This window comes from Ursus maritimus, unplaced genomic scaffold (assembly GCF_017311325.1).
Source record: "Ursus maritimus isolate PB19 unplaced genomic scaffold, ASM1731132v1 scaffold_15, whole genome shotgun sequence".
NCBI classification, from domain to species: domain Eukaryota; kingdom Metazoa; phylum Chordata; class Mammalia; order Carnivora; family Ursidae; genus Ursus; species Ursus maritimus.
The window spans coordinates 57,606,893-57,619,645 of NW_024423897.1; the positions used below are offsets into that span (position 1 = coordinate 57,606,893).

The 12,753-nt window shown below is 46.9% G+C and overlaps 1 protein-coding gene across 1 annotated transcript in view; it reads right to left on the reverse strand.

The window, feature by feature from the left end:
* ADCY2 (adenylate cyclase 2) overlaps nt 1-12,753 on the reverse strand; it is a 387,226-nt gene that overhangs the window by 35,797 nt on the left and 338,676 nt on the right. Inside the window, exon 19 of the mRNA XM_040630559.1 lies at nt 779-863. Within this exon, the coding sequence (XP_040486493.1) occupies nt 779-863 (85 nt within the window). The remainder of the gene's footprint in view (nt 1-778; nt 864-12,753) is intronic.

A 12,753-nucleotide genomic window follows, 5' to 3' on the forward strand; every position in this document is an offset into this window, starting at 1 on the left:
AGGGACCTGTACATAATTTAATTGGCTTTGCATCTTAGTTGGTCATTTCCATGTAAATCGCTTCTCTGCGTCACAGCATTCATCGGAGAATTCCAAGGAAACTTTGGTGAAGGCAGAGTGCGTGGTGTGGAATGAGTCTTTGTTCTTTGGGCAATCGTCCTTGTGTGCAGCTAGAGGAAGAAGACTGTCCTTGAAGATCCTGCACCCACGGCCTCTCCTTGGAGACCAGAAGTAGGGCGGGAGCCCAGGGAGGGACGGTTCCCTTCACATCACAAAAGACGATTTTTGAACAGAGGACTCTGTTTCTAGGAGTGATTGCAAGTGATGGCAAAGGTACTCATACCCACTTCTAAGAAAAAGAAACAAGCCATTCATTCTGAAATGCAGGCAAAACCCCAGTGAAGGGGGTATTTTTCTAAAGAGCATCAGCTACTGAGGGAACACTCTTGTTGGCTTATAAAACCTACAACGTTACTTTGAAATTTAGCAGGAAACAGATTCACATCTCTACGGTTCACAAAGTTTGCCTCTTGTGGAAGAAATGAGGGACCTTTTTCCCTTTTGTCTGTGTCTACGCATGCACACCCACGTTTCTCGTAAGTGATAAAATTATTCTGATGTGTTTGCATGAAAGTAGCTACAAGGAGCACCAGCAAAGTACTACCGTTATCATCACCGGACGGACTCTTTTTTTAGAATTCAAGTAGAGTCAACGTACAAGCAAAGTATTATTAACACAGCACTTGAGAGGAAGTTACGAGAAAAAGCAATGTCTTACCTGTCTACCCAGAACAAGCAGTGTGACGAAGAATATAAAGAGAGACACTGAGCCCATGGTCTTCAGGTCTTTCCAAATGCCTGGTCTATTAGAGAACAGACAGACAGACAGACAGACAAAAACAATACAGAACAACATACATACAGGACTTAGAATTCGTATATCAATCAACTTGAAAGCCTCCAGTGCATGTCTTTCTACATCAAACACACACCTTTCAGATACGTCTTCAGGCCCAGATTGCATCAAAACAAAACAAAATAATCCCACTCTGAGAGCTCAGTAACAGAAGATTCTTCCAAATTAACACAGACTTCTTACTTTTTCTCTAAGCTCTAACAAACGTAAAAGGAAAGAACAGAGGCATATGGATAGTATTTTCTTTATCCTTCTAAGATCAATATGGGTAATTTGACATATGATTTCTTCAACTTTTAAAGTGATCCCTCTCAGAAAGAGACAGTATTCTAGAAATTAGCAATCATGTGAGGTAAAAACAATGAAGTAGGGAACTTAATTTCTACCAGCTACTCTCACCCACGAGTTATATAGCTTCTCATAACTTTTTGGTCAGGCCGTTGTTCTCAGGCCTTCTTTCATATGACTTTGTAACTCAAAGGCGAGACACAGATGGAAACTCTTGGTCCACTGTCCCATTTCCCCTTGGGTCCAGGTAGACCTCAGTCATTGATCCCTGCCCGTGTCCTCACCACAACGTTGTAGGCAAGGGTCACCCCCATACCTGGAGTCGGCATGCATGGTGGGCACGGGGTGCCCAGACATTCCTTCACATGTTACTCTGGGTGTCTCTGAGTGTTTTCTGGATGAGATTAACACTTGATCAGTAAACTGAGTAAAGCACAGATTGCTCTCCGTAATGTAGGTCAGCCTCATGCCATCAGTTGAAGGCTTTAGAGGAAAAGGCTGACCTCCCCCCAAGTAAGAGAGAATTCTCTCCTGCCTGACTGCCTCTGACGTCAAACACTGGCTCCTCCCGGCTCTACAGCAGCTTCTGGCCTTCGGTCCATCTCCAACTGGGACATTCACGATTCCGATTCTGGATTCGCCAGCCGCCATAATCGTGTGAGCCAATTCCTCATGATAAACCTCTTGATTGATATATATATTTATATAGGATATTTATATCCTAACCGTTCTGTTTCTTTGGAGTACCTTGACTAACACAGCATGGAAGGAGACATCGCCTACCATTCCTGGGGAGTCCCACGTAGCTGACAAATGATGATCTCCCACACGTAACAGTTAATAAGACTTGAAAAAGAAATTATGATAATGTATGGACATATGTCACATAAGCAGCATAGGTCATGTGTAATTAAATCAAATAAATACCAGGTAATTACTTCCTGTTTGTGAGTTGCACTTGCTTTGAGGTTTTCCTGTTTCTCTACCGAGGGTTCAAGGGCTGATGACGTAAGAGGAGTCCATGTGGTAGTGAGAGAGCTCAGGGGGGCTTTGGTGTAGGAAAATCCATGGAGGAACTGAGGCTCCTCTGCTCGATCGACCTGTGCCACCCAGGTTAACCCCTCCAAACACCAAGGGGGGGGGGGGGGGGGGTCACAGTGTCCATTTTACAGGCTGTTCTGGTCACTAGGTCAGGTAGTGATAAACCCAGCACAGGGCTTGAGACATGGGAGGCACTTCATAAATGGCACTAGTGAGTTTCAGTACTAGCTACAGAGTGACAGAGGAGGGTACAGAGCTGGAGAGGTAGAGAAAGAGATAAGAAAATGGAGATTGGTGAATTATCATTAACAGAGTGAAAGATCCAAGGGCATAGGGAACATGGAGGCAGAATGGCCAGTCTCGGTGCTTGAAGGGCTTGGGGTCTCAGAGAACTCTCCAGAAAAGCTGAGCCTACATTAGGGGCTCTTTCTTCTCTACTAAACCGGCTGGGCTGCAAGCACGTGAGCTCCCCAGCCACAAGGAGGTCACTGGCTCCTGAGCACGAAGTAAGCTGAGAGCTGCCACTTTCCTGCTTGCCCAGAACTGATTCTAAAAAATGAAGTTATTCCTTTTTGAGCCTGTGACAGCTGTGTCTAATAGCACAGCTGAGGGGACTGTGGGGAGCCCTGTTTATAAACAATGCTGGCTGCAATGAATTTTAAACTCATTTTTTCCCCTGTATTGACTATCCTGACGCCATATTGCCCAGTCAGTGAAAGTGGTATGACACGGCCAACGTTCTCAGATGTGCGGGCCGAGTTTGACATTTTCATGTTGCTTCGTGAACCTTCTGTTCCTTTGTAATTCCAGGGGTCTGAGAAAGCAGCTATGACATTCCCCCTTCCACCCGTACCCCTATCAGTCCCAAACTAAGAGGAAAATGTTAACTCCCAGGTTAGGATCTTGTAGCAGCTTCATCAGTACAACCAATCAGAACTCAGGTCCTCCTTGCATTCCCAGGTAAGGGACCAGACATCCCAAACATGCAGAGCCAGCCCAGGTCCTCATCACTGATGGAGAGGGGGACGCAGGACCCTCTTTATGCAATTCGGGGCCTGGCTGGGTTTTCAGTCAATCACAAAGAAGATACAGGCAAGCAATCCTTTTCTGGGGCTCCTCACATTAATGTGTTTGAACACTGGTTTAGGGGGCAGAAATGCTCTGCTCCACCCCTTGCCTAGATCTGGAGCCTTCGTGAGGATGAGTGGTGGGAGGAGCTGGGGACCTGGAGGGAGAAGGACAAGGGAAGACAAGACAAGTCTTGTCTTGTCTGGGTGGGACCTACATGCACCTTGGAAATAACGAGGCACGTCCAGCCTTTGGACCAGACTTGTGGGCCAACACACGGATGCCTTTTCCCCTCCAGACCCTCTCTGTCAACTAAGAAGGACTGCACTGCGATTTCATGGATTGCATTTAGGTTTTTCAAAAACTTCTTTTATTCGTCCAGCCAAAAAGAATGGCTGATTCTTGTAGGAGCCCCCTTCTCTCTTGTGTGGGCCATGCATGGGCGAGTGCCAGATGGCTCCTGCAGTTTAACGAGAAATCTGTCCATCCACAGATGCACTCCTGGGTTACTTTGCTCCTTGTGTGCGTGTGGGAGAGGCCAGGAGGAAGGGAGTGTGTAGTGCAGAGGGGGCATCCAGAATAGATGGAATAAAATCCCAGATCTGGACTAGTCAATTGTGTTGCTGATCATATTAGGTTCCTAGAGCTTCTAAAACAGGCTACTACAAACTGGATGGCTCAAAACAATGGAAGTTTATCATTTCACAGTTCTGGAAGCCAGATGCCGGACATCAGGTGCTGGCAGGACAGCGCTCCCTCTGACACCTGTGGGGACACCCTTCCTTGCTTCATTATGGCTTCTGGTAGTTAGCTACCAATCCTTGGTGCTCCTTGACTCGCCATGACATAATTTCAATGTCCACCTCCACCATCAAATGGCGTTCTTTCATCATGGCCGTCTTCCTATGAGGACACCGGCCATGTTGGGTTAGGGCCCACCCTACTCTGGTAGGACTTCATCTCAACCAAATCCATCTGCAACAACCCTATTCCAAGTAAGGTCACGTTGTGAGGTACTGGGGGTTAGGAGTTCAGCATGTCTTCTTTTGAGAGAGACAATTCAACCTATCACAATCATGTTGGTCATTTACCTAAAAATGTTAGCTAGTTGGGTGTGAGGCCTCCTTCTCTCTCTCAAGTTTTAAGGTTGAAATCCATTCTGGACTTTTCCCTTGTTTGGTTGTGCTATTCCCGAGTGATGAAGTAGGGGACACAGCACTAATATAGCTGAGAAAGTTTCTAACTCAGTGACAGTTCTAGCCAAAATGTGGCTGAATATGTTTTCTTTCATACCTAAAAATTGGGCTCTGGAGACTTTGATGCCCAAACGAGCCTGTAGCCACATACTAATTTACAGTGGGCCCTCACCCTGAGGCTGTTAATGGAGCAATCATTCAGGCCCTCAAGTTTTGAGAGTATAAAAGATCAAAGAAACCTGAAAAATTGGATGAGCAATATGGAGGAATTGCCTGGTGGACCAGTCTCTAACCTTGGGCGAATGATTCGGTTGAGGGAAAACATGACATTTTTAATTCTCAGGAGAGAAAGCAGTCCAGGCATGGAGACATGAACATGACCTTACATTTAAAATCTTCATGTTTTCCTAGGTGAAATAGGCCTCTGTTATTTTAAGAAGAAAAGTACCTAAAGAAGCTCAGGATTATATGGTAATTCTATTTTTTTTTGTTTCAAGTTTTTATTTAGATTATTGTTAGTTAACATGCAGTGTAATATTGGTTTCAGGAGTAGAATTTAGTAATTTATCACTGACATACAACACCCAGCGCTCATCACAAGTGCCCTCCTGAATACCCATCCCCCACCCACCCCATCCCCCACCCCCTCCCTTTAGCAACCCTCAGTTTGTTCTCTACAGTTAAGAGTCTCTTATGGTTTGTCTCCCTCTCTGATTTTATCTTATTTTATTTTTCCTTCCCTTCTGCAATGATCTGTTTTGTTTCTTAAATTGCACATGAGTAAAATCACAGGGTATTTGTCTTTCTGACTGACTTTATCCATTCACCAGTCGATGGACCTTTGGGCTCTTTCCATAATTTGGCTATAGTTGATAATGCTACTATAAATATTAGGGTGCCTGTACCCCTTCGAATCTGTATTTTTGTAGTGCAATTGCTGGGTTGTAGGGTAGTTCTATATCTAACTTTTTGAGGAACCTCCCTACTATTCTCCAGAGTGGCTGCACCGACTTGCACTCCCACCGATAGTGCAAGAGGGCTCCCCTTTCTTGTATCCTCGCCAACACCTGTTTCCTGAATTGTTAATTTTAGCCATTCTGACAGGTGTGAGGTGGTATTTCATCATGGTTTCAATTTGTATTTCCCTGATGATGAGTGATGTTGAGCATTTTTTCATGTGTCTGTTGGCCATCTGGATGTCTTCTTTGGAAAAATGTCTATTCACATCTTCTGCCCATTTCTTAACTAGATTATTTGTTTTTTGGGTGTTGGGTTTGATAAGTTCCTTTTAGCTTTTGGATACTAACCTTTATCAGATATGTCATTTGCAAATATTTTCTCCAAATCTGTTGGTGGTCTTTTAGTTTTGTTGATTGCTTTGCTGTGTGGAAATTTTTATCTTGATGAGGTCCCAATGGTTCATTTTTGCTTTTGTTTCCCTTGCCTCTGGAGATATGTCTAGAAAGAAGTTGCTGTGGCCGAGGTCAAAGAGGTTGCTGCCTGTGTTCTTCTCCAGAATTCTGATGGTTTCCTGTCTCGCATTTAGGTCTTTCATCCATTGGGAATTCTTTTTTTAACTTTCTGAGACACCTCCATGCTGTGTTCCGGAGTGGCCGCACCAGTTTGCATTCCCACCAACAGTGCACAGAGTTCCCCTTTCTCCACATCCTCGCCAACACCTGTTGTTTCTTGTGTGTTTTTATCCATCCAGCCAGTCTTACTTTTGGGTAGAGAATTCAGTCCATTTCCATTGAGAGTCACACTGATTGGCAAAGACTAACGCTCTGTTATTAATGGTTTTCTCGCTGTTCTTTAGTTTCCCTGTTCCTTTCTTCCTTGAGTTTTTGTGTTCCTTGAAGTTTTTCATTGCTTTCTTCAATTTGATAGAGCAGTTACCCCCTCGAGTCTTTATTAACTGAGTCTGGGACGAAAATACCTTGAGGCTTCCCGAGGTCGGCTCTGGTCACACCTGCTCTGCGCCTCTTGCTCCCTCTTGTGGCGGAGTTCTCAAGCTTTCGCGCCTCCTCTCCATCGGGCAGGGCACCAGGCAGAGTACGGACAGCCTCCTTTTGTTTTCCCAAACAAAACCTGCAAAAGTCTGTGGTCTGTCTCTCCCTGGCCCTCAGACTGGAGCCGGCTTTCTGTGTGTGCTCACCAGCCATCTGTCAAAGCTCGCTGTCTCCTCCGCCACCGGCAGCGTGGGCAGGGAGCTGGCCACAGGGTCGGGATGCAGGCGGTGTGGGGATCCGTGGGCGAGGTGTTCCTAGTGTCTCCTGGATGGCTTCTCGATGGAGGCCACGATGCAGTGAGTAGGATCCGTGTCCCGGGAAGGCTCTTCGAGAGTCCCTATCTGTCCCTGCCCAGCCGCTCCCTGCCCCCTCACGCAGCTCAGGACTCAGCACTATGGATGGGGCCAGAGGGGTCTCTCTGGCAGCATCCTGCATGGCTGCTTGCTCGCATGGGGGATCTCCCTTGGGCCTCAGCTGTGCCCTCCTGGGGGTGAGGGGGATGGGTAGAGTCAAGCTACTCCTCTTACTCACTTCACTGTGTTTGGACAGAGCACTGGAACTTCTGCTCTGGAAACCTGGACTTGCACCAAGGCGCTCTCTGTAGGTGAGTGGCCAAGTGTTTTCTAGGGGCTTCTGGACCACGGTCGAGAGGGGCTAGAACTGGTTCACGGCTGCTGCAGGGTCCATAGCCTGGGGCCTGTATGCCTATTACCTGACCCTTGAGTGCATGAGACGCCTCCCAGACCCCGTGGCATATGCTGCTGGATCCCGCAGCCCCTGTAATGGCACTTTTGTCCCTGGACAGATGTCAAATCACTGTAACTGTGGTTGAAGCTGGTATGTGGGGGGGTGTTGCAGCAAAGACGAGAAAGACATCTTATTCTGCCATGATGCTGAAGTCACTTCCTTCCTGCCCTTCTGAATCCCCACAGTTCTCCAAGGCCTTCCCCACACTGGTCAGCTCTGGGCCCTCTAACTCACGCCCTGCCCACAAGCTCATCCTTTCCCAGGTGTTCAGTATGAGCTTAACCACAACATCCCGACAAGTCTCCTGCGGGCCTTCTGCTGAAATCTGACTATCTTACAGAGACTTTCTGTGATGTTCTTCTTCTTTTTTTAAAAGATGTATTTATTTGAGAGAGAGAGAGTGCAGAGGGAGGGGCAGAGGGAGAGGGAGAGAGAGAATCTTAAGCAGACTCCTTGCCCAGTGCAGAGCCCAAAGTGGGGCTCCATCTCTTGACCCCAAGATCATGATCTGAGCCGAAATCAAGAGCCAGACACTTAACTAACAGAGCCCCCCAGAGGCCCCCGTGATCTTGACAGCAGTGACCATACTTTCTTCATCTCTGTGCGCTCAGGCTCCAGCCCTCAGGCCTGGCACACAGAGCTGTTCAATAAAAGTGTGTTATAAAAACAGATGAATGAGTGGACAAATAATCGTGTTGGTCTGAAACCTAAGGGGCTTCCTTTCTAGACACTCTTTCCTCTCCTGGCTGGACACAGATTCACCAGAATCCTATGCAGTCTTCCGGAGAGAGTGGCCTGATGTCACCCAAGGACAGACGGCCCTGAGCCTCGTGCCTTCTCAGAGTGCCATTCATTAATGCCAGGCAAGGCATTCTGGGCTGGAACAGACGACCACACGGAGGGACACGCTCACGCTGAGAAGTGAGCCCTGCAGGCAGCTGTGGGTCGAGAGAGATGGCAAAGCTGGGGCTGGGAGGCAGTGCTGGCCTCTGCTATGGATGTAATGCACCGACGAACGTAGATGTGGTTTCGTTCTGCGGAGGTGACTTGAAGTGCAGTAAGACAGAGGGCTGTGCGTGGCTCTAGCATCGGAGATGGAGGAAGTGATGAGAAGTATGTGTTCTGCACAGTCTATGTGCAGTCTCCTTTCTCCTCTCATTCTAAAACCAAACCGAACCAGACAGCCCAGAAATCCAGTAGCCTTCTGCAGGTGGATCCATATCACAGCAGTTTGGAGTTTAAATCACCGAGTAGCTCACTAATGGTTGCTTTTTATAGAAAAAAAGAAAGCTTGGTGGAATTTTGAGTAGCCCTAGGATGACTTGCTTTTTTGTTAAATTGCAGCTTGGACGACCCAGCTGCTTTTCCGACCTCCCAGTCGGCTGCTGGTGGGTGTCAGCCCCCCAGAAACGTGTGTTCCTTACTTTCTGGAGATGGCATGGGGAGCGGGAATCAGGAAGGGCAAGAGAAACTGAGATACTAAGTTTGAATGTAATTTCAAAACTTTTCAACATTAACTTGGATGTAGGATGGGTTAGAATGCCAATCTGGAATACAGTTTTAATTTAAAAGAGGAGACTTTAGAGGAATTTCGGGTGGTTTAGAATATCCCCAGACCCTCCACCCCCACGGTGGACGTGCGATGCTCTCCTGACTCTCTGCTGTTCATGATTAAGCCTGCAGTTCTTCCCCAAGACTCTCAGGGAGCTCATCATTGGCTGACCCCAAGTTGGGACACTGTCAAAATGTGTCGCAAAATCTCGAATTCTGTGTCTTGAATGAGACCCAGGAGAAACCGAGAAAGCAGAACAATGCCACACTGAAGGCGCGTAATTCATAGCTCTCAGTGATATATGCTTGCGTATCTCCATCACCATCGTTGATATGGAGTTTTGAGGAAGTTAGAATTACACAGACATCTCCTCCAGCAACCATCCGGAGCTCCTGAATGAGGCTGGGCGCTGGGTGTCACCGCTTACTTAGACGCCTTAGTTACATGCTGTCTGCAGAGGACTTGTCTTATTCGCCGAAGTGCCCAAACAGAGCTGGTTAGCCCATGGGGCCCCTTGTTATCTCCTCTCTTCAAGCTCTTCCGCCCCCACACCTCTTCAGAATTAAAGGCACATTTCCGGCATTCAGCTGAATCAGCATCATTCTGGGTCCATATGAAATGGTAACACTCATCCCTTGAGACTTTTTAGTTCTGTAAGGTAAAAACTCATAGGAAAAATCTGACAGTGTCTTGCAGACTCTGTGGCAAGCCTTTGACATGGGAGGGACAGTGTCTTTGAAACAAAAACATCTTCCAGCAACATCAGCGCTCATCACCGTCACCATCACTGGGGAGAGCACCTGCGGTCCCCGGCCGCGTTGGCTGAGGGCTTTGGGAGACAGCGTCATAGTAGGAACCAGAATCGCTATTAATTGGGTCAGTAAAGCATCCTGTAGTCACAGAAAGAGGGAGGATGTCGCAAATGCCAAAGAAGGAGATATTTCATTCTGGACCTTCCAAATACCAGAAACCTCTGAGCTTCGTTCACCATGAGGACTTACCAGAATCTCATGAACGCGGGTAATGATAGGTTTTGGGCATCGCTGGCCTCCACTTAATGAATGATTCATGGCATATCCTCTCAAAGTAGTCTTTTTGTCTCCTTTAGAGTAGGCTTTCCCCATTCGTCAACCTGTGAGAGTATCTTTGATGCCATTTTCTGAATTATTCATTGATCTGGAGTTTTTCTGGTGCATGGTTCTCCTGTTTTTTTTGCTGACCCTGTTGGCAAAAACTGCCCTGTTGGCTTGTACTGTCCTGTTGGCTGCTCCATGATCAATGTCATGGGTGGTTCTGAAAAGGCCCCTGAAACATGAGTCATGGTGAACTCACACACAGGACAACAGTACCATCCAACTGTGTATTCAGGAGATGGCCTGGCACTGCCTTACGAACAGAGATGCCCTCTCCAAACTCGCCCTTGAAATATAAGACTACTAACAAAACTGATGCTGTCCCTGGAAGGACACACACCTTCAATGAGCCTCTGTCTTCGGGGAAGCAGGTGAGGTGAGACTTTTCATTATAGCCGGTACTGGGGCCCTTCTGATTATTTGGGAGCGCACCTGCTGTTATTCATTTATCCAAGAGATGTTTACTGAGCACCTCCTTACTTACTGGATGGCATGTACGGTTATAGGCACTGTGACTATCAGAGTGGTACTTGGTTCAGACCTGCTCCGTCCTCGATTTGCGGGTATCTATTATCTGCGTCATAGAAAAGGAGACAGCAGACAATAGAGTCCCAGCCGATTCATCCAGGGGGGATACTCTCCACCTCTGCAGGATGAAAGGGCTGCTCGGTCTTCAGCAGAAGCTTGGGGTAGGTCTGCCAGCAGTGCTCGGGGCTGACACAGGGGCCAGTCCAGAGGCCAAGGTGGGCACCAAGGACACTCACTGCCATAGCCAAGCACAAATTCCAGAAAGAAGACCAGGACAAGAACTAGGAAGCCAGGAGTGGAAAGGGAGGGCAAAGATGCAAAGACCAGCAATAAGTCAGAAAAGGGATAGGACCAAGCTTGTCCTGATGAGCTCAATCAGGAACGGATGTGCTGCTTGGCACTCCCGTGAGCCAGCTCCCTCCTTGAAGGGGGCCTCTGGCTTGGGATTTAGGGGCGGTCCGTCTCATGGAACTGCCCCACATCAGGGGGCTTTTGTTTTTCTAAGAATCCTAGTGTCCTATCGGAAAGAGTTGCATCAGCATGGACACCAGACACAGGATGGGGAAACCCTTAGCAGGTGTTTGATGGGAAAATCTCTTGACTCTCAGAGAACAAAGAACACATTGGCATTGATGGGTTTGGCTCGGGCATGAGTTGCAGGGTTACATCAAACATACACCGAGGCTGGAGAAATCAGGAGGGAAGTGGAAACTCCTGCTCTTAAGAATCTCTCGTTCGGGATTAGTTTTCAACTGATATTGAGAAAATGTGTTAATTTCAAGGTAATCTGTTTTTCTGCCAGTAATAGTCACCATTTGGTGGAGGAATGCTTCTGGGGGTACTGTGGCAGCTCGTGTAGGAAGCGGGTGTGGAAAAGCCAGAACCTTACAGTGAGGGGGAGGAGGAGGACCGGGAGGCAGGTGCGCCCCGCCTCCTGGCACACTGGCTTCCGTGGGAGTGAAGGCAGGTCCCTGAGGCTTCTCGGGTCAGCCCTCTCTCGCTGTAAGGTTCTTATAAAGACAAAACTAGGAGAAGACACACAAAAGATCTTGAAGGAAACGAAAGGACTCTGAAAGTAAACACTCCTTTTCTTCAACCAAGTAACGACTCTACTGCGGCTCGGTTCTAAGCAGAGATCGTGTGTCTGTCTCAGGTCCCCAGAAGTCATTCCCTCTCCATCAGAAACTCGCTAATCTAATTTCCTCTTTTCCTTTGGATGTGTAGCATATTCAGGCGCTCCAAATTCAATAAAGGGAAATTCAGCAGCATCGTCAGCTGCGCATAAAAATCAGCAACACCACGTTTACGTAGGGATTTGATACAGGCTCTCTGGGTATAGTAGAGAAATGTTAAAGCATGTTTGCTTGGTGACTTTGAGAATTTATTGGGAAATTAACTCCTGATTTCATTCTCATCCTTGCTAAGGAATCATAAACTTTCCTTAATACCATTATGCATTTTTGCAACTCCACTCCTCTCAGCTTGATTACAGATTATTAGGGCTTCATGGTGTGGAGGAAGATGGAAATTAAATTATGTGAGGAGAATGCGCTGCGTGGTGTTTCTGAAAGTGTTCTTATTGGTAAGGAATGCTCACATGGTGAGGTTCCCATCGTACTTGACACTGAGACTCCAATGGAGAAGTGGCCGTGCGCTGGGGACACAAGCTATCCTTCTGGAGCCACACATCTATGAAAATATTTAAGACGCTTATTTTATGTTATAGGAAATACAGAGAATTTATGGAGGATTATGCAACACGCTTATAGAAAAAACTCGAAGGCTGGTGGGTCCAGAAATAAACCAAACGTGTGATATAAGAAGTTTTGCTAATAAGATGTGAGGTGGAGGATATCACGATGATTATTTTTTTTTCAAGCAGGGGATACATATTCATTATAAGCTTATGGAAGTAATTTGATGGCAAGAAACCTTTTATAAACCTGAGGAAGGCTTGAGGACCATTCTTCAATGTTCCCAACCTCAGGACTGGATGCGATCGCAGATGTATCTTTTCTTGGAGGCCAATCTCTTCATAGAACAGAGAGTTGCCAGTTGGTAATACTCCCTCCACACAAGGGTAGTTTAGGAAATCTCCCCTAAGAAGTTTAACACTATAACCTGTGAATATATCCACTTATTTTTCTGGTATTTTTGTGTATGTTGATTCATTTGTTTTGAGCTGGGGGGGGCACTTTGCCCTGGGGAGGTACATTTGGCAGTGTCTTGAGACATTTTTTGTTGTCATGACTTGGAGTGGGTGGTTGAGTCCGGC